Source organism: Carcharhinus amblyrhynchos, chromosome 26, assembly GCF_965287045.1.
Source record: "Carcharhinus amblyrhynchos chromosome 26, sCarAmb.v2.hapA, whole genome shotgun sequence".
NCBI lineage: Eukaryota > Metazoa > Chordata > Chondrichthyes > Carcharhiniformes > Carcharhinidae > Carcharhinus > Carcharhinus amblyrhynchos.
In genome coordinates this window covers 29,847,938-29,868,258 of record NC_137349.1, presented here as the reverse complement: position 1 = coordinate 29,868,258, position 20,321 = coordinate 29,847,938, and the positions used below count along the sequence as shown (strand labels likewise).

Sequence of the window (20,321 nt, the reverse complement as noted above, 5' to 3'; positions counted from 1 at the left end):
TCCTCGAAAAACTTGGTCATGTTAGTAAGACATGATCTCCCCTTCACAAACCATATTGCCTCTCACTAATACATCTACTTATTTCCAAGTAGGAGTAAATCTTGTCTCGAAGAATCATCTCCAATAATTTTCCTACCACTGACGTAAGGCTCACTAGCCTGTAATTACCTGGATTATTCTTGCTACCCTTCTTAAACAAAGGAACAACATTGGCTTTTCTCCAATCCTCTGGGATCTCCCCTGTAGCCAGTGAGGATACAAAGATTTCTCTCAAGGTCCCAGCAATTTCCTCCCTTGCCTCTCTCGGTATTTTGAGATATATCCCATCAGACCCTGGGGACTGGTCTACCTTAATGTTTCTCAAGAACCCCAATACCTCCTCCTTTTTGATCCCAACAAGGTGTGCTAGTTAGGTGCATTGGCCATGCTAAATTCTCTCTCAGTGTACCCGAATAAGTGCCAAAGTGTGGTGACTAGGGGATTTTCACAGTAACTTCATTGCAGTGTTAATGTAAGCCTAAGATAAAGGCAAATTACTATGGATGCTGGAATCTGAAATCAAAAGAGAAAACACTGGAAAATCTCAGCAGGTTTGGCAGCATCTTTAAGGAGAGAAGAGCTGACATTTCAAGTCCAGATGACCATCTTTGACAAAGGGTCGTCTGGACTTGAAATGTCAGCTCTTTTCCCTCCTTACAGGTGCTGCCAGACCTGCTGAGATTGTCCAACATTTTCTCTCTTAATGTAAGCCTACTTGTGACTAATAAATAAATTTTTACTTTTTTAACTATTGGTACTGTCTAGGGTCACATGGGGCAGTATTCTGGTAGGGGTGGGGAGGAGATGCTGATATATAAAATAAATTGCGTGCCCACCCCACTGCTCTCCTGCTCACCCCTGAGCTTACCCCATAATACAGAGGGTGGATGGGCAGCCCTCCCACATTATTCAAATAATAACTCAATAATAATAAACTGCCCACACTATAAAACATTTGGCATGGGAAGCCTGATTTTCCTTCTTAAGTACATCCTCCTAAGGGTGATAAGGAAGGAGGAGTTTGACCTCTAGGGGTTGCCCTTTGCTAATCAAGGGCAACCCCTAACCAATGTCCCCCCTCGACCTGCCAGAACCCTCCTTGACCAAGACCCTGTACTTAGCAGTTCTGTGGATCCCTGGGCCTTTTTACACCTCTTCATGCAGTCCTGACAGTGGCCATTAATGAGCTCTTGGCACTGCTAGGACTGATTAACCAAAAGCTCAATCTAATTATCTGCTTTCACTCCAGATGGGAGGACTTTCTCCTCATTGAGGGGCTGAAGGCCCGCGTTGCCCTTCTTTAGCTCAACTACAGTGTGATATGGCTGCAGGTCAGCCCCAACTTTGCTTCTGAGGTGGTGAGACATCCACCCCCTGCTGCCCACCTGCCTCCATTCTACCCTACCCTCTCCCCCGCCCCACCCTGCCTAGCCCCCATCATTGCACTGCTTTTCTGGGTAGTAGAATTGTCCTCTCTTTGCTTGTATCCATCAACAAAGGCCTAATGCCTGAATTTACAAGTTGACTATTCTGTGCATAAAAGCTGTGATGAGGGACTGTTAGCTGCGTGGAATCACATTTATTCAGATAGTTAATCCTTGCTCTGTTCAGTTTGATTGAGGACATTTTTTCTCCTTCCAAATTTCACTTCAATCTGGTGAGAGGTACGGCTGTGATTTCTCACTTACGGAGGTCGCGTCTGTAGTTTATTCCCTGTTCCCTACAGGAAGTGATTCTCAATGGGATACACTGAGCGAGTGCCAGCTGTCTCACTCTGCCATCAGAAGCGACCATTTTTCATGTTAATGTAGGCTGAGGTCCTGTAGGGCCCAACCAGTTGGTCTGAACCCTGTTTTCACTCACTTTCCACACACATATATTTTCCAGGAGACATTGTTGGAAAATTATCAACAGTCCTGACTGCTACCTCCTCAACCCCTCCTCAGGAAGCTGAAGTAACACGTCAATATCCAGATGTCCTATTACAGCCCTGGTGCATCCATTTGTATCGCTATATATTTTGTATTGTTTGAAACATGTCACGAGGCCTTACAGTAATGGTGGCCTGGACTGTACAGGCCAGGAAGATCCCATGCTTGTCAACATTTTCCAGGGGACAGGGAGAAGGGAGATCAGTGGGTTCAGTGATGTTTCTTTCATTTCAATTTGTGCGTCATGAATCATTTTATTAAATCATCCTGACCAAATTTTAAAGATTTAATTTGCATTTGTCTGAAGATTGGATAAGTTTCCTTTGAACAACCTTAGTGTGGGTTAACAAACAAACTAAAAGTGTGATTTACAGGGAAAACACAAGGAGAATGAAAAAGAGATTCACTGGAATCAGTACAAATGGATACACAAACTTGTTAACCAGTTGATCGGAGACCTAGCTGAGGCGGGTTTAATTTCTGAACCAGTTGAGGTTCTTCATGAAAGTCCCGCCTTCTCAATCTTGCCCCTCACCTGAGCTGTGGTGACCCTCCAGTTAATTCACTACCAGTCAGTTCTCGCCTTCAAAAGACAAAAGCCATGAGGAATCATTTAACAAGTAACTGATTGCTATAACCATGGGGTGGTAAAGGCTCTAAGATAAACCGAACAATCCTACCAATACATAATTTTCTGGTGATTTTTGAAGTAGTTGGCCATAGCCTGTATTCATGCCATTCTTCACTTCTGGAGGAGCTGGTCACCAGAGATTTAACTGTCAGAGAAATTTTCCTGGGCAGATCCGCATGGAACTGTTTCAGCTCTGGTCTGCGTTTGTTTCAGCAGGAATTCGACACTTCATGTGTTGGGTTCGTGGAGATAACATGATTATAAAAAATATCTTAATAGTCGAAAAGGGATACATGGAACGGAGAGAAGTAAGTATTAACATCGTTTGCAAATGAAAATGACTACCATGAGAAATAGTACATGCAAATTTGCAATGTAAATAATTGAGAATGGAAAGTAACTAGAACATCATAAAGGTCTGGGAAAGACAGAATTAATTACTTTTGAACTAATGATCCAATTTAGAGTAGAAATATATCTGAATGTCTTTGTAACCCCTTGTTTGTTAACTGAACCTACTTACTATTAATGCTACTAACTATGATTCTAACCATTTCAGGTCTTTATCTTTCAATTATTGAGATAGGTTGATTTATTTATTCAGTAATTTTTGCAAATCACAATTAAAGTTTGGTGGTGTAAATATAATCCAAACTGATTGCTGTAAGAGTTTAGTGAACAAAATTTAGGCGCCCTTAACTCCTAATGGAGCCACATCATGTATTAACATTTGTATTTTTACAATGATTTTAACAGAATCAAATGCCGCAAACTGCTTCGCAAGAACATTATAAAGCAGAATTGGACTTGAGTCACATAAGGCAATATTAGGGAAGATGGCCAAAAGCATGACCAAAGAGGTAGGTTTTAAAGAGAATCTTAAAGCAGGTTCTTGATGTTGGAGAATACAGAGATAGAGACAGTTGGGGCCAAGGAGGGATTGGAAAACTAGAATGGGAATTTTAAAATTGAGGTGTTGCTTAGATGGCAGGCAGTCAGTGTAAGTCAATGAGCACAAGGGTGAAAAGGACTTGGTGCAATTAGGACACAGTGAGGCAGAGTTTTAGATGAACTCAGAAGTAGATAGAACATGGAAGGCCAACCAGGATGTGCATTGTCAAGTTCAGAGGTAACAGACATGGTGAGGGTTTCAATAGCAGGAGAGCTGAGACAGGGGTGGAGTTGAATGGTTTTACAGAGGTCTTGGTGATGGTGCAAATACGTGATTGGAAGTTTGTTTTTATTCATTTGTATTACATTGGGCATTGATGGTTGGCCGGCATTTATTGCCCGTCCCTAGTTGCCCTTGGCTAAGCCATTTTTGTGGTAGTTGAGTGTCAACAACATTGCTGTGGCTCTGGAGACACACGTGGGCCAGACCAGGTAAGGATGGCAGATTTCCTTCCCTAAAGGACATTAGTGAACGAGATGGGTTTTTCCAACAATCGACAATGGTTTCATGGTCATTAGTAGATTCTTAATTCCAGATATTTTTTATTGAATTCAAATTCCACCATCTGCTGTGGCGAGATTCAAATCCAGGTCCCCTGAACATTAGCTGAGTTTCTGGATTAATAGTCCAGCGATAATACCACTAGGCCATCACCTGCCCTTTATTGAAGTCAAACTTGACATTCAAAACTGTGATTAGTCTGGTTGAGGCTCTGAGATATTTTCAGGGAGAGGGATGGAGTTAGCAGCTAGTGGGTATAGAGTTTGTGGTGGGGAGAAAAGATAACGGCTTCCATCTTTCCAATATTTAAGTGGAAGAAATTTCTGCTCCTATATTATTGGACAAATAGTCTGACAATTTATCAACAGTTAAGGGATTGAGAGAGACTATGCTGAGGTAGAATTAGATGTCATCGTGTACATCTGAAAAGTAATTGTGCTTTCAGATGTTGCTGAAGGGTGGCGTATAGATGAGAAATAAGAGGGCAAAGGATAGGTTCCTGGGGGACGTCAGAGGTAATGGATGGAATTCTCCAGCCATTCACAGTGGGATTATCCAGTCCTGCTGGCATGGGGTAACGTGGGAATTCCCATTGACAGCGGTGAGACAGGAGAATCCCGCTGCTAGCCAACAACAAGAAATATGCGCTGGGAGACTGGAAAATCTCACCAAATGATTTTAAGATTAAGAACTGATTCTACCAAAAGAAACGCTCCACCTTAACAGTAAATGCACGGCAGCTGTGCCAACTGTTTATTTTGTATAACAACTGAGAACATTGAATAGCTGTAACATCAACTGGTTAAATGTCCAGTTCACATAAACAGTGTCACTAACTTTGTAAACAGGGCCACAACCCCAGCCAACAACTCACTCGGAAATGCTGCAACACTGCTCCATGAAGTGATGGGTCTGGGGTCCACATATATAACTCTCCCTCATAGCAAGCTGCTGAATTCAGTCTTTCTATCGTAGGCATTTGCCAAGTGTGTGGTAGAAATCAAACTACTGTTCTGTTTTAATATGATCTTTTCACGTTCCGAAAGGAAGCTCAGATAACACGTGTCTCCCAATAGCCCCTCGCTCCTTTTGGTTAGGGAGGGCACACCCTGAATTTTAGCTCAGTTAAAATCCCACACGCAGTCAGACTTGAATAAAAGCCCATGGAGCAATCAAACTGTTGGGAAATATAATATATGGGGAAGACTACACCAGGTTAAAATCCAACAAATCATTTGGGATCACTCACCTGTTTGCAGCTTGTCACTCACCTGATGAAGGAACAGTGCTCCCAAAGCTCGTGACTCCAAATAAACCTGTTGGACTTTAACCTGGTGCTGTGAGACTTCTTACTGTGCCCACCCAGTCCAACACCGGCATCTGCACATAATGGGGAAGAGACAGAAGATTACTGTTTCCCCGAGTCTCACAGGACTGATTGACATTCCGGTCCTAATCCAACCCAGTTAAATTTTTATACGGTTTGTGGAAGTTAATGTAACACAGGAATTTATCATGTCTCCCCATTTACAACCCGTGGTACTGCATGGGCAGACCCATGACTATTCCATCTACCTTATGGGCTCCATTCAGCAGAACTAGATTCATTATTGTTCCCTCCTTGTTATCCAGTGACAAGGGGAACAGGATGCTATTAACTGTTCTGATGAAAGGTCATCAACTTGAAATGCCAACTGTATTTCTTTCTCCACTGATGTTGTCGGACATGCTGTGTATTTCCAGCATTTTCTCTGTTTTTCATTTTAACTGTCCAGTATCCGCAGTATTTTGTTTTTGTGTTAAGCGTTAAAGTAGCCACTCATTATTTTGGCTTTTGCCTCTTCCCCAGAGCAGAATCGCACCATTTCTGGGAAAACCACAGGTGTTCCTTAGCAAAGCCATTGACAGACATTGAAAATACACTGATGTGAAAGAATTTGACAGTAAGATGTTCAATAAGAATCTCAAGGGGGTTTCACAAGCATTTTCCACTAAAAATTCCAGTAGAGACAACAGGCAAAGGATTATCAAGGTGCTGTCTTAAAAGTTACAATGTGGTACAAATACTTCCAGCAAGTTTGACAGTGTTTGCAGCTGTTAATGACACACTGGACTGTTCACACTGCTGCTGAGGGAGCAAGCATTTTAAATCAGCTCGTTTAAGTCGACAATTGTGAAAAATGAGAGAGGGTGAAAAACCAAATCAAAAAATGCTTTAAAACCGTACATGTAAATACATTCAAAGTATTAACTGTGAACAATGATTACAACTAGAATTATTGAACAAACAAAATACTTGCAGTAACTGACCCATCAATTGGGCATTTCTCCAACTCATTTGACAAATATGATTGTCAGTTAGGTCACTCTCTGCCTCTACAGCAGGTCCATTTCCAGACATCCCTGTCTGTCACTCTCACCTCACTGATCCAGTGAAACAGTATTCCTGTGGGTTTTCCATCTAATGATTCCTCCTCCTTCTTCTCAAAGCACTGACCCTTGCTGTAAAACAGGTTTCATGGACCGTGATCATCCTTTTGCACCTTTCCCTTGATTATCGATGACATCACAGTCAAGGTGGACTCTCTTCTTCCCCTAACTCCCCAGACACTTGCTTGTAGGGGTTACTGGACTGTGATTGGGACTGGGACATATGACATACTGCCTCCCTCTATCTCCCATGCCCCAAACCCACTCCCAATTTACACCACAAATCCAATTGCAATGCTCCTTTATTGCATCTGTGGCTGGAATCAGCCAAATGAACACAAGCTATGGAATGAAACTGAGACCTTCCTTGTCGCACTAGAGACACTAACTCAACATCAGGGGGAGCATTTTATATTAATTGTAATCTGATAACTTTGTGCCCATAGCAGAATCCTAAAACTTCTTGGATCTCTGCAAGTTAAATGAGGCATTGGTCATGATTTCCTGCAGTTTAAACATTTTCTATTCAATACTTATCAGGATAATGGAACAAATGTTCCACCTGGTGCACCAATATTGACCTTGAATAATTATGGATCAAATGTATTCTTATTCAACTCCAAAACTCAATTTAGCAATATGACCTTTGCAGACCAGCTATCTCTGGAATCTCTGAACTAATGCAAAAGATAGAGAATCCTTTTAACAAAGGGGAAGGGAGTATTTGGAGTGTACTCCACCTGGAAACTTTAGAGCCTTCAAACATGCAGGGGTTTTTATTCAGTCACTCCTGTAATAAAGCAGGTGCATGGAGTGTCATCAGAGGAGAGAAGTGAACTTGGGGAGTGATACCTCCACAGCAGATTTCCTGAAGCCTGCGATAATGAAGAGTGGCCATGGTTGAAGTGCTGGAGAGAGATCGTAACCCATGGAGCCCATAGTACAGCTATGTCAATGCTTCAGGAATCAGGTAAGGAACATGAGGTTTTAAATGATTCCCCAAAAGTCCAGACAAAGGGTATCCATTTGGCAATAGAATTATGACCATATCCCATATAATTTTCATGAAGTTCTGTGACTTTGGAAGCCCCATGCCTTTTTAAAACAGCCTAAATAATGGCAACTTGAGTTCAGATGAACTCGGGGCCCAGTGCATGCTGCCTGAATCCTGGAATCAGTGGCAGAGAGTGAAAGTCAAGTTTTTATAACCATCAGCCTCAGTCACATTATTTCAAAAGAACTTTCTTGTCACAAACTTCATCCCAGTGTTCTCTGAATTCCAGCCTTTGATGTGAAGATTCTTAACTTCCTAAAACAGAAAGATATTGAAATTTTTGGTCAATATTCTTGTTATTACAACAATCCTTATTGAATTCCTCTGTTTAAATTTGAACTTCAATATTTCATGTATGAATTTCCCAGATGCCTTAATAGCAACTCATTGCTATATAGACTAAAACAATTCCAATAGAGGGACCAAAATGAACCAGTTTCCCATTTCCCACATTCTTCATTTCATTGGTATCCCCCTAGCTGACGATGGGAACAATGAGGCACCAGTCCTGTCCATTATCACAATGAAGTAACTTCTGTTGGGAAATGAATGGAAGTAGATATTAAGTAGAGGTAGGATTGTAGTCTACTGTGGTGTAGTAGAGGTAGGTAGCAGTGACGCCCGCACAGTGGAATACCCTGGTTCCACTCACTGTCTGGGTTCATACATATGTGAACTCCCACCCACCTGATGAAGGAACAGCATGTTCTGAAAACTTGTGGTGTTTGGTACAAATAAACCTGTTGGACTTTAAGCTGGTGTTGTGAGACTTCTTTCTGGGTTCATACGTAAACAGGGGTCACATTAATGAGGTACCATAGGTCAGACAGAATACATGACATCTGCGCCCCAGCAAAAAGCACTGGACAGGATAGAAGGGACATGTGTGGGTTTAGAACAGTAAGATCACCAAGTTTTTTACACTAATCTGTGCCCATTCTTTTTGCCATGTATTACTGTGACTGTAGGGCTTTACTTTAAATTGTCCCTCTAACTTGTAATTTGCTCAAAGTTAAAATTTTATTTTTAATTTGGAATAATTTTGTTCTCAGAAAGATTACATATTTTAAAATGTTTTTGAAAAGCAATTTAAATGTTTGGTTCTGATCTTCAGACTTTAGAAATTGTGCTGATGTGATTACACAGAGCTTAAAACATAGACACAGGCCATTGAACCCAAATACAGGTGCCATGCCTCCTTCCATCTTACTTCCCCTCTTCCTATCAAAATATCCTTCTATTCCTTTCCCCATCTTGTATTTATCTAATTTTCCCTCAGATACGGCCATGCAGATTAGATAAGGAAAATTTTGATTCTTAGATTTGCATTGATGTACCTCTGACAGGAGATGTACATTGGTGCAGGGCAGTGAGTGAGGGGACACAGGGCAGTGAATAAGGGGGTACAGGGCAGTGAATAAGAGGGTACACAGCAGTGGGTAAGGGGGTACACGGCAGTGGGTAAGGGGGTACAAGGCAGTGACTTAATGGGTCACAAGGTTACAACTCAGAATTTCCTCCTCCTTTCAGACACAGTTTAAGATCCACCACGAAAGGGAACAGCTTTTCTCCTTGATTGAGAAAATCAAAGGGAATTTCCCTCTGCCTTTCTCTCAATGAGCTATAGAACAGAGAAGCAACAAGGGAGGCACTGTATCAGGACACAGGTGGAGGGAGAGGGAATTACAGGTGTTGAACAGTAACCAATTTCAACAACCTGAGTACGCTGAGATTCAGAACAGTTGCTTTGTGATTAACTGACCCTTGCTGGTCAGACTAAGTACTGCAGGATTACATCTCTCCACAGCACTTGTAATATTGCCAAGAATTCTTATCAACTTGAAACAACTGAAAATTAAAGTGACTAATAGAAGAATGTAGGATTGAGAATAAAATTTAGAAAATACTAAATCTGTATCAATTCTCACAACTCTAAAATCTGGGAAATCTCACTTAATAACAATTTATATAAAATACGGAGGTTAGAAAACATCTGAAGGTGCTCCAAACATGAAGGGCCAAAGCAGGAGAAGGATTGGGTTTTGAGCTACAATGAGAAGGGTAGGAGGGGGGAAACAAAATTTGAGAAACAGATGGGCTTTGACAAAGAAACAAAAGGAAAAGGAGTGAGGCAGATGGGTTTGTGGAGAGTGTTTCAAAGAGCAGGGCTAAGGTTTCTGAATAATTCATTATTGTAGTGACGTAAAGGGAGGAGGCACTGAAAAGTACAGAGTCAGAGGACTGAGGAAGAGTTTGCACAGACAGGATGCAGTAAGACTGGGGAGAGATCTGAAGGTGAGGATTTTAAATTCAGTACAGCAATGGCAGAAAGCAAGAGACAATGTAAATCAGTGAGGATAAGAGTGAGGGGTAAATAGGGCTTGCTGCATGTCAGGATCAGTGCATTATAGCTGGGATTTAAGGACAGCACTGGGGAAATCAAGTCCAGAGGTAAGGCAAGACATGCAAAGAACTCTTCAGACTGATCTAAGAGATGATAGGAGAGTAGTCACTAGTGTAAGGGTTTAAATTTAATAGGGAGGCTGAGGTTTCAGGCTACAAGAGATGGGATGTAAATATGAATCATTTTATATCTCTAGATAAATCCACATTTTCTGCTTTCCTCCAAGTGTTCCGATTTCCTCCCTTTCTCCCAGTTGATGATAGAACGGGATAGCGAGGAGTGCAGATGTATGAACCACAAGTTACTGACCTTTATTCCTGCTCTTCAGATGCAGCCCCAGACCTGAGTTGGAGAAAAGAAAACATTATGTTAACTCCTACGCTGCCAAGCTACAAAAGGGCCATCTGATCTGCACTGTTATTTTTCTCTGTCAGATACCGAATATTCTTTGGTGTTATTTTTGCTTCATACCAGCTCCATTTAAATTACATTTCAGATAACTTACTGTTTCCGCAGAGATTGTGTGAAAAATCTACATTCTTTATTTCGTTATAATCACCTGTTTTTCTCAATCACAGATTGACCATCTTCTGTCCTGTAAAAAAAATGCAAAGAATATTCTTATTAAATGGAATTGCTGTCTTGCTGGATAGGACAGTCACTGATGAACCCATTATATCAGTAATTCTGGCCCGTTCTCTGAGACCATGTGATCCCCTGCAGCTAGAAAATACACAGTTAATAAAATCCCTTCCACTCTATCTCTTGAGATTGACAGGCTAAATTCTCCACCCACCTTGCCTACTGCATAGTGACCTCTGCTACTCTGGTCTTAGGGTGTAGGTCAGGATCAGCTTGGGTTGTGTGCACACACTGGCAATTCACTGTCACGTTTAAAATGCCCACTGAGACATTTTTATTTTACAACCTCGCTCAAGCAAGATCGTAAAATTCCGCCCGAGGCTAACGGAGATTCCCATTCTGCAAGTCTCGTCCGCTCCGTTTCCAGGACGGGCAAGGCGGCAAAGTTCCGGCCAGAGGTGTCTCGGCTTATTACAACAAGGCCATTTGTGTGAGATATTAGAAAAGTGATCGTGTGGAACCTGTTCCTCGCTGGATTCAGAAAATAAGGGGAGAAAATTGGAGGAGAATATTCTCAGACAACTGGACCTCATAGAAGCAGTTTTTAATCCACCCACCTGACAGGTAAAGATGCCTAAAAACTCAGTACCAACCAGACAAATATGGAAGCCAAACAGAAATGGAGCGAACAGGTTCAAGAGATAACTATCTATGTTACTGGAGGTGACAATGTCGCAAGATATATAAAAAAGGAAGGTGAGGTTCAATGAAAAAAGCAGCTCAGAGAATTTACCTGGGTCTTCTCGCTTTGATTCTTTCTTCCTCAAATCTGCAAGATAAAAAGACTGAGATTTATCAAGTCTCTGAATCTTTCCAAATCACCATACACAAAGAATCACTTTCAAGCCTAGTCACTTGTGGTTGTACAGGTAAATTCAGCAGCTAATTAATATAAAGCAAGCTTGCAAAAACATCACTGAAACGGATATATTTCTGAAGGTGTTGGTTAAGCAAGGACACAAAGAGAACACTTTTAAGTTCATTCTCAGGATGTTGCTGGTAAGGCTGTCAGGTATTGACTATCACCAGTTGCACTGAGGAAGCGGTTTGTTTGCCCACTTCAAAGGTTACGTTTCAGCCATATTAATGTTGGACTCAATTCATATGTTGGCTGAACTGAGTAAGGATGGAAGGTTTCTTTCCCTCGGGGACATTAGTGAAGTAAAAAGGTCACACTCAATTTTATTTCTACCAGCTGCCATATTGGCATCTGAACTCACTTTCCTGGATTATTAATCCATCTCCTGGATTATTAATCCTGTAAAACAACTACTTTACTGCCATGCCCTATGTCCAGCCAAACCAAACCAGTGGAACAGAAAGATTGAGGCCTCCATTGAAAGATGGCACTTAAAACAATGCATCTTTCCATTAACATAACATTAAGTGTCACCTTTGATTACATTTATATCCTGCAGTGGGCTTTTGACTCAGAGCTGAAAGTACTACCAACAGAGTAAAAGGCCTGGATTTTTGTAATAACGGAGAGCCTCTCTAACATTGTGAAATAATACAGACGTCTCCTGCCCCAAACATGGCACCTATCATTTTTGCGGAGGCAGGAGTGGGCCTGCGTTGGGAGTTGTGCGTATGTGTTTTGTGGAGGCAGCTGCCCGTATAAAACAGCAGCTGCCTCCTGTCATGTTTAATTTTCATTAGCCAGGAGTGGGAAATGTGACATGTCCTGATTAGATCTGGTAGGAGCAGGTCTAAACCTTGCAGAATCCCTTTGCATATGGTCCTGGAGCACCTTTGGGAGAGGTGAGGTATCCTTTGAGAATTTTAAAAGTGGACATGAATGTGTGTAAAAAGTACAAAAACTCATTGAAACTATCAAGACAGCTGCCATGAGAAACTGTCAAAAGGACCTGTCAAACTTGTCAAATGTCAAAAAAACTATTAAAAAAAAACTCCTTGCTTGCTATTTCACTATATGTGTTGACATAAGCCTGCAGGTTACCATTACTGGATTAGCATTGCATGACTGATTTCACATTCTTCACTTATCACAGTGGGGTGTCCTTCATTTCACAATTTGATTGGCAGTTTCAAGCACTTAAAAATGTGACTATAAATGTAATGCTTGACTTTATAAAAGAATTATACACTTAGATGTTTGCTTTCTTCAAGGATTATAGAGTTGAAAGAATGCAAATATAATGAATGGATTTATATGAATGAGATTTTCTTTTAAATAAAGTCTGCAATAGACACTTAGAACTTTACATTACTTCATCTCAACATTGATCCTGAGGTCTGCCCATGTGGACACTGGGTGAGTTGGCATTGTGGGTATAAGGGCAAAGGAAGGTGAGCCTGGCTTGGCATGAGTTGGAACTAAATTGGATTAGGGGTTAGAAAGGGCCATGGGAATGGGTGGAGGTCATGGATTGGCATGAAAGATATGAGCGCACTTTCTGCTGGGTCAGGTTCTATGGAGCCAGGTAATGTTCTGACTCTGCATTCCTGACTTGGGAGTGAAAATTCAGGCTAAAGTATCAGCTGTAAGAGAGAATGCATTGGGAAAATAAAATATATTGACTAACAATATAATGGGTGGCACAGTGGCTAGCACTGCTGCCTCACAGTGCCAGAGACCCAGGTTCAGTTCCGGCCTTTGGGGACTATCTGTGTGGAGTTTGCATATTCGTCCTGTGTCTGCATGGGTTTCCTCTGGGTGCTCCAGTTTCCTCCCACAGTCCAAAGATGTGTGGGTTAGGTTGATTGCCCATGCTAAATTGCCCCTTACTGTCAGGAGGATTAGCATGGTAAATATGTGGGGAAACTGAGATAGGGATTGTTTTCTGTGCAGATTTGATGGCGAATGGCCTCTTTCTGCACTGCAGGGATTCTATGTTTCTATAAATTTAATAACTCTTAATGTCATATCAATCTTCGCTCCACCTTCTCCTGAAGGTACTGACCCTCTTTAGAACAAAAGAAGAATTTGGACAATTTTTTTAAAACCCTGACCAGGAGGCTAATGTTCACAGTTTAGCTCAGGTAATGAGTACTGGTAGGGGCCTTGATTTGCCTGTATCCAATGTCAACACATTGGCACTTTCCAGCAGGAATCATTAGAACCTACAGTATGATCAAAGGGGCATCACAACTAAACCTGACTCCATTCTTAATCAACATCCCAGAGTGCAGGGGGTCACTGGACAGCCACTTGCACCTGGACCTTTCTGAGGCAGCACAGAACAGGCTATTTGAACAGACCTGGAGGTGTGGGAGGGGGGGTTTGCTGAGAACAGATGGCGTTGATGTTGTGGACAGTCATTGCCACCATTGTGCACCTCTGTGGATCGAACAGTGCCCAAAAAGAAGGCTTTCCCTCCCACAGAGACCACTTGGAGGCCACCAGTGTTTACCTAATAGTGGCAAAGTTCCCTGTGGCTCTGGTAGAATGCCAATGAAAACAGGAAAAAGCCCTCAATTGGCCATTTAAGTGGCACAATTGGGTTCTGGGTGGGACTGGTTGACTGCCACCTTTCCTGCTGTTGGCAAAATGGAATGGCAAAGGAAAGATGATGGACACTCCACTCAGCCCCTTCCCACAGCATTTTGTCAGCAATCTCAGCTCTGACCATGTCCTAAAAGGTGCAGAAAATGCAAGCCTTGGAGTGAGAAACTTCACCGATTTCCCAGCCCAAGCTCTGAAGCAAATAAGGCTCCTTACTGTTCCTCTAAATGATCATGAATGTAGACTAGGGATTGAACATGGGACCTTCTGATCTTTGTCATTTAGTTTCACATTGAGCGATGCATTAATGAGTGAACCACTGGAAGAAACTTTCAGGAGCTTTTTAACACAAGTGCAAAACATTTGGCTGAGAATGTTGCTGAGCACCACATTTGGCCCAGTTTGACCAGTGTTGATACATACTGTAAAACGCACTCCGGGATCTGCACCTGCTCCATGGGAATGGCCTGCTCCAGCTCTGAGAGGGTATGAGCATATTGAATCTTACTCATGAACTTAAAACTGAATAAAAAAAACAGAACAGAAACACATTAAAGAAACATTCACACAGGTAACTCCAGAGATTATCAAAATACTTCAGGAGCAAGACAGCACAATCTTTATTTCACAACACCTCAATCCCTCGGCCCCAGATACTAGCTTGATGTCTTCCTGAAGGATGTTGATAATACAGCTGATGATAATCCTGAGAATACTGACCCAGTTGATACACGGGTGCTCTTTCTTCAGAAGGGGAAAGTTTCAGTTTTCTCCCTTCACTTTGTCTGCCTTGATATCATGGCAGTGAAGGGAACAGCAACATAACCACGGCATGAGGCTGCAGAAAACCGCAAGGATCCAAAAAGCTTCACTCTCCCTGATGTCCCCCAGGCCTACGCTCCTGATGACTTGCCCACCGTCTTCCCCAATTCTCCGAGCTCCTCTAGCCCTGTTGTTCACGAATGACTCCCTCGGTGCTTGAGTCCTCTGATGACTCTCAGCCCTCTAGCCTTCTCTCCATGATGAACATTCCTCTCAACCCTGCCAGAAGCCTGAATCCCCCTGATGACTCTCCAGCCCTTTCTCTCCCCTACCCCAGTAGAAGATACTGCACTAGGATTTACTTCTGCTGAAAAGGCCTCAACTTCATCAGTGAAGCAAAAATAGGACAAACATCAATGTCCATGTCCTCTCTGTCAGATTGAGTTGGGTGCACTAACCTTCATTGTTACCCCTGAGGCCCACTTGTGTAGCACACTCTTCCATCAGAGAACTAATTTACTACAAGCTCACTGTAAACCTGAGACCAGAATTGTGTGCTGGGCTAACCCTGCTCTGCTCTTTCCAGTGGGAGACACTGGATAGCAATGGGAAGCTGGAATCCTGGTTGATTTTCCCATCCCTCTCCCTGGTGTCAGGATAATTCTAGCGGACCATCAACCACCCCCCACCCCTCCTCCCCCTATCCCCAGACTGTGATTCAGGCTGAGATTGGATGTGTTCTCTTTGGTTTAGGAGCTCAGTATTCTATGCAGTTACTGACAGAGTCAGTGTGTGAATGTCGGTGAGGATTTTATAGTCAGCTTAATATGGACAGCGTCAAGTAGTCCCAAGGGTTAGAATATGCCATAATTATAAGTAGTTACCTAATAAACGGCCTGGAGATTGCCAGCACAGTCCTAATAAACCAGGATGGGTGAACAATTATTAACGACTTCAGGTTCTTCCTTAGCCTGTAGGCGGAAAACAGTCTATAGTAATAAAGAATTTCACAAAAGACCACAAAGTAAATAGAAATAAGTGTGGTCAGCTGGCTTATCTGGCGCAATCTACTGACAATGAAAACAGATGACTTTGTATATCATCTCTCCTTATTGCAGTAACTGACTCCTTAACTAATAATGCAATGCTTCTCCCATTTTACCTCCTCCCTTGTGTCGCCTGAGGATTCTATATCCCGGACTGTTGAGTTGCAAATCGTGTCCTTCCTTCAACCATGTCGCTGTAATGACTGCTATATCACAGTACCAACCTGTCTCTCAAACAACACTACAGGTAAACATAGTAGCTATTTTTCACACACAACAAGATCCCACAGGATAACTGGAAAGTCATCTATTTTACAGTGATGTTAGCAGAATAATGAATGTTTCCTAGGAGATACCGAACACTCAGTGACCAACTTCAAATAGTACTGGAACTTATTATGTTCACCTGAACAGACAGATGGAACCTTGGTTTTAGACCCTACATGACAGACAGCACCTCTAATAGTACCACACTCCCTCAGTACTGCACTGAAATGACAGCTTAGATGGTGTGCTCTGGAGGAAGCAGAGCCTTTTGACACAGGAAGCTACCAACTGAGCCAAACTAATACTTTTATCGGAGAGCAGATGAAGAAGAAGCAGAAACAGCATAGAATCCTAACACAAGCCATATTCCAGAGTTGGGCAGGCTATGAATGGAGACCCAAAAGGCAGATGAACAGCAAGTCTGCTAAGGTCATACATAATGTAAAGTTTATTTATTGGTCAGAAGTAAGCTTACATTAACGCTGTGAAAATCTCCTAATCGCCACACTCCGGTGCCCGTTCAGGTACACAGAGGGACAATTTTGCACGGCCAATGCACCTAACCAGCACGTCCTTCTGACTGCGGGAGGAAATCAGAATTCCTGGAGAAACCCACGCAGACATGGGGAGAACATGCAGACTCTGCATAGACAGTGATACAAGCCGGGAATCGAACCAGATCCCTGGCACTGTGAGGCAGTAGTGCTACTCATTGTGCTACCGTGCTGCCACAAGAGGAGGTGAGCTGAAATTGAACCCAGACTTGCGCTGTAAATGTCATTGACTTGAATGAATTTGTGACAGATCCACAGAGGGTTCCAGTTTTTGTGAATCGGATTTTCTGCTTTTGATAAGTAACTCGGTCTGGAAACAAACCCATCACCAACGCATGCTAAACACACTGCACAAAATGTGCACAATCATTATATCTCTGGGTTTTTGTGACTGTGCTAAATGTGACAATGGGAGCTTAATAAAGGCCTTTTCAGATACAATAACAAAAGTACAGTTGTCGTCTTGTTAATCTAAATTGGATCAGTTCCACCCATGAACAGGCTACTCTCCACAATATGAAAATAGCCTCTGGTCATGTGCTGCCATTATAGCAGGCACAGAAAACATGTTGTGAACCAAAGATCAAGTCAAAAATAAAAGTTAAAACACAGATTTGGAAAACATGAAAAATAGAGAAGATAGACAATATTAGCTCATCTCTTTTTAATATCCTGTGATATGCTTCTGGTATATGACCGTGAATATATGAGCATGATGGACAATTTTAGAACAAACAAAATAACAAAGAAAAGTACAGCAAAGAACAAAGAACAAAGAACAAAAACAGTCCGGGAAACAGGTCCTTCAGCCCAACGAGCCTGCGCCGCCATTTTAACATTATGAGTCCCCTCTCCACTCATGACCCGTGCAAATGCTTATGGCATTCCACATTGAGGGAAGACTAATTTAGGGACAATTTGTTACACCAATCAGCCTAATAGCACATCTTTGGGGTGTGGGAAGAAACCGGAGCACCCGGAGAAAACCCACACAAGCACAGGGAGAATGCGCAAACTCCCGCAGACACTGGCCCAAATCCATGTATCTCACAGCAAACAGTGATAGTCACTGAGCTGTCATGTTGCCCAGCATCTGGTCCAGTTTAAGTGTACACTAGCAACGTGAAGTACTAGGCTATTCTCGAAACAACCAAGAGCAGCCCTCGTACAACCCATCGCGTGTATGCCCCTTGTTGGACAACAAGGCGAACCGAAGCACCTGTGGATTAAAAGAGAAAAACATCAGTATCATCCACATCCTTATACAAACATTCAAGGGAATCCCCAAGTGAAACAAGTGAGCCAGAAAGTATGTTGGAAGGTCCATAGGAATCAATTGATTCCCAGGGACATCCCAAGGCTCCTGAATCTTATTTAAAACAGTCTCCTATATCCCTCCATCTCCATCCCGCTCATGTGCCTATCTAAGTAACTCCTAAACAACTCCAGAGTGCCTGCCTCCACACCTTGCTTGGCAGAGCATTCCATACCCCCACTACCCTCTGTGTGAAAAATCTCCCTCTAATATCGGAATTATACCTCACCCCCCCCTCACCCTAAGCCCATGGCCCCTCATAGTGTGCGTTTCCAACCTAGGAAAAAGCTTACCACTGTTTACTCTATCTATACCCTTCATAATCTTATATACCTCTATTAGATCTCCAAACAGGAACAGGCCCTTCAGTGCTCCAAGCCTGTGCTGATAATGATGCCCTAACTAAACTAAAAAAAACCTTCTGCCCTTACTTGGTCTGTATCCCTCTATTATCTCCCTATTCTTGTATCCATCCAGATGCCTCTTAAATGTTGCTAATGTGCTGCTTGCACCCCCTCCTCTGGCAGTATGTTTCAGGCACCCACTACAGTGTGTGAAAAATTTCCTCTGCACGTCTCCCTTAAACGTTCCCCTCTCATCTTGAACTTGCATCCCCTTGTAATTGACACCTCCACCTTGGGAAAAAGCCTCTGACTATCCACCCTGTCTATGGCTCTCATAATTTTGTAGACCTCTATCAGGTTTCCCCTCAGCCTCTGTCTTTCCAGTGAAAACAATCCTAATTTATCCAACCTCTCCTCATAGCCAGCACCCTCGAGACCAGGCAACATCCTGGTGAACCTTCTTCGCACTGTCTCCAAAGCTTCCATGTCCTTTTGGTAGTGCGGCAACCAGCACTGCATGCAATACTCCAAATGTGACCTAACCAAGGTTTTATCCAGCTGTAACATGATTTTCCAACTCTTGTATTCAATGCCCAGCCGATGAAGGCAAGCATGCCTTATACCTCCTTAATCACTTTAGTCACCTGCATTGCCACTTTTAGGGAACTGTGGACCTGCATGCCGTGATCCTTCTGTACATTAATGCAAACTACCTACCCAAGTGTTTATGACCATCTTTCTCCGTTGTTGGCCTCATGAAGATGGAATAATGGTCCAAAGATGTGCGGGTTAGGTTGATTGGCCATGCTAAGAAATTGCCCATTAGTGTCCAGGGATGTGTAGGTTAGAGGGATTAGTGTGTTCGGTGCAGACTCGATGGACCAAAGGGCCTCTTTCTGCACTGTAGTCTTCTATGATTCTATGAATAATAAAGATTTTCAGGAGCCTGTTCACAACTGGAATGTTGGTGGAATAGCAAACATCCTCCATTGTGTGACGAATTGTATAGCCATCAACCCATTGCATGGATAATGTAGACATCAATGCTGTTAATGATGGAAACTGGCTTATGATAGAACATATTTTATTAATCCACATGGGTAGCCTAGTGGGTCAGTTTAGGATATGAATATCAGATGGAAGCTATCTCACCCAGAAAAAGAAATGACCATATCTGGAAAATTTGCCATAGGCAGAGGCATGAGGCCTATAAGTATAAAAGCAGTGAAGTTTAGCTATAACTATAAGGCATTGATGAGACCACATTGGAATACTATGTACAGTTTTGGCCTCCTTACTTGAGAAAGGATATAATAGCATTGGAAGCATTTCAGAGAAGATTGCTGAGATGAAGAGGTCATCTTACGAGGAAAGGCTGGACAGATTGGGCTGTATCCATTGGAATTCAGAGGGATGAAATGTATACTTCTCGTAACATGTAGAATTCTGAGGGCAATTGGCAAAATGAATCCTGAGAGATGTTTCCGTTTTTGGAAGAGACTAGAACTAGAGGGCACAGTTTAAAATTAAAGGGCCTCCTATTTAAGTTGGAGGTGAGATTTCTTTCTCTTGGAGGTCACTGGTCTGTGTAATTCTCTTCCTCAGGAAATGGTGGATGCAGGGTCATTAAGTATTTTTAAGGTTGCATTAGTTAGATTCTTGATTGACAAGAATCAAAGGTTATTATTGGGTAGATGGGAAAGTTAGGCCACAATCAGATTTCATATAACAGCAGAACACATTCGAGGGGTTGAGTGGTCTACTTCTGCTCTTAATGTGTGTGTTTATATGCTCGTACATAACAGCGAGATATATCCTCACGCAAGGAGTTCATCAACAGCTCCATCTAGGGAAAGCCAGGAACCTACTATTCCAGGTAATAAGTCACTGTGAATTTATCAACAGAAACTTCCAACTTTCATTGTTGTCTGTAAACTAAGAAAGAATTCTCAGGCCTGCAACATTTCCAACTACCATCCTGAA

At 42.4% G+C, this 20,321-nt stretch overlaps 1 protein-coding gene across 3 annotated transcripts in view; it reads right to left on the bottom strand.

Moving 5' to 3' along the window:
• Positions 1-5,982: 5,982 nt before the first annotated feature.
• atcaya (ATCAY kinesin light chain interacting caytaxin a) overlaps positions 5,983-20,321 on the bottom strand; it is a 64,745-nt gene continuing 50,406 nt past the window's right edge. For all 3 annotated transcript variants that reach the window (XM_080212812.1, XM_080212810.1, XM_080212813.1), the window contains 6 exons: positions 15,697-15,783; positions 14,474-14,572; positions 11,318-11,353; positions 10,502-10,537; positions 10,252-10,284; positions 5,983-7,793 (listed from right to left, as the gene is read on the bottom strand). In XM_080212812.1, the coding sequence (XP_080068938.1) occupies positions 10,254-10,284; positions 10,502-10,537; positions 11,318-11,353; positions 14,474-14,572; positions 15,697-15,783 (289 nt within the window). In that variant the 3' untranslated portion in view covers positions 5,983-7,793; positions 10,252-10,253. The remainder of the gene's footprint in view (positions 7,794-10,251; positions 10,285-10,501; positions 10,538-11,317; positions 11,354-14,473; positions 14,573-15,696; positions 15,784-20,321) is intronic.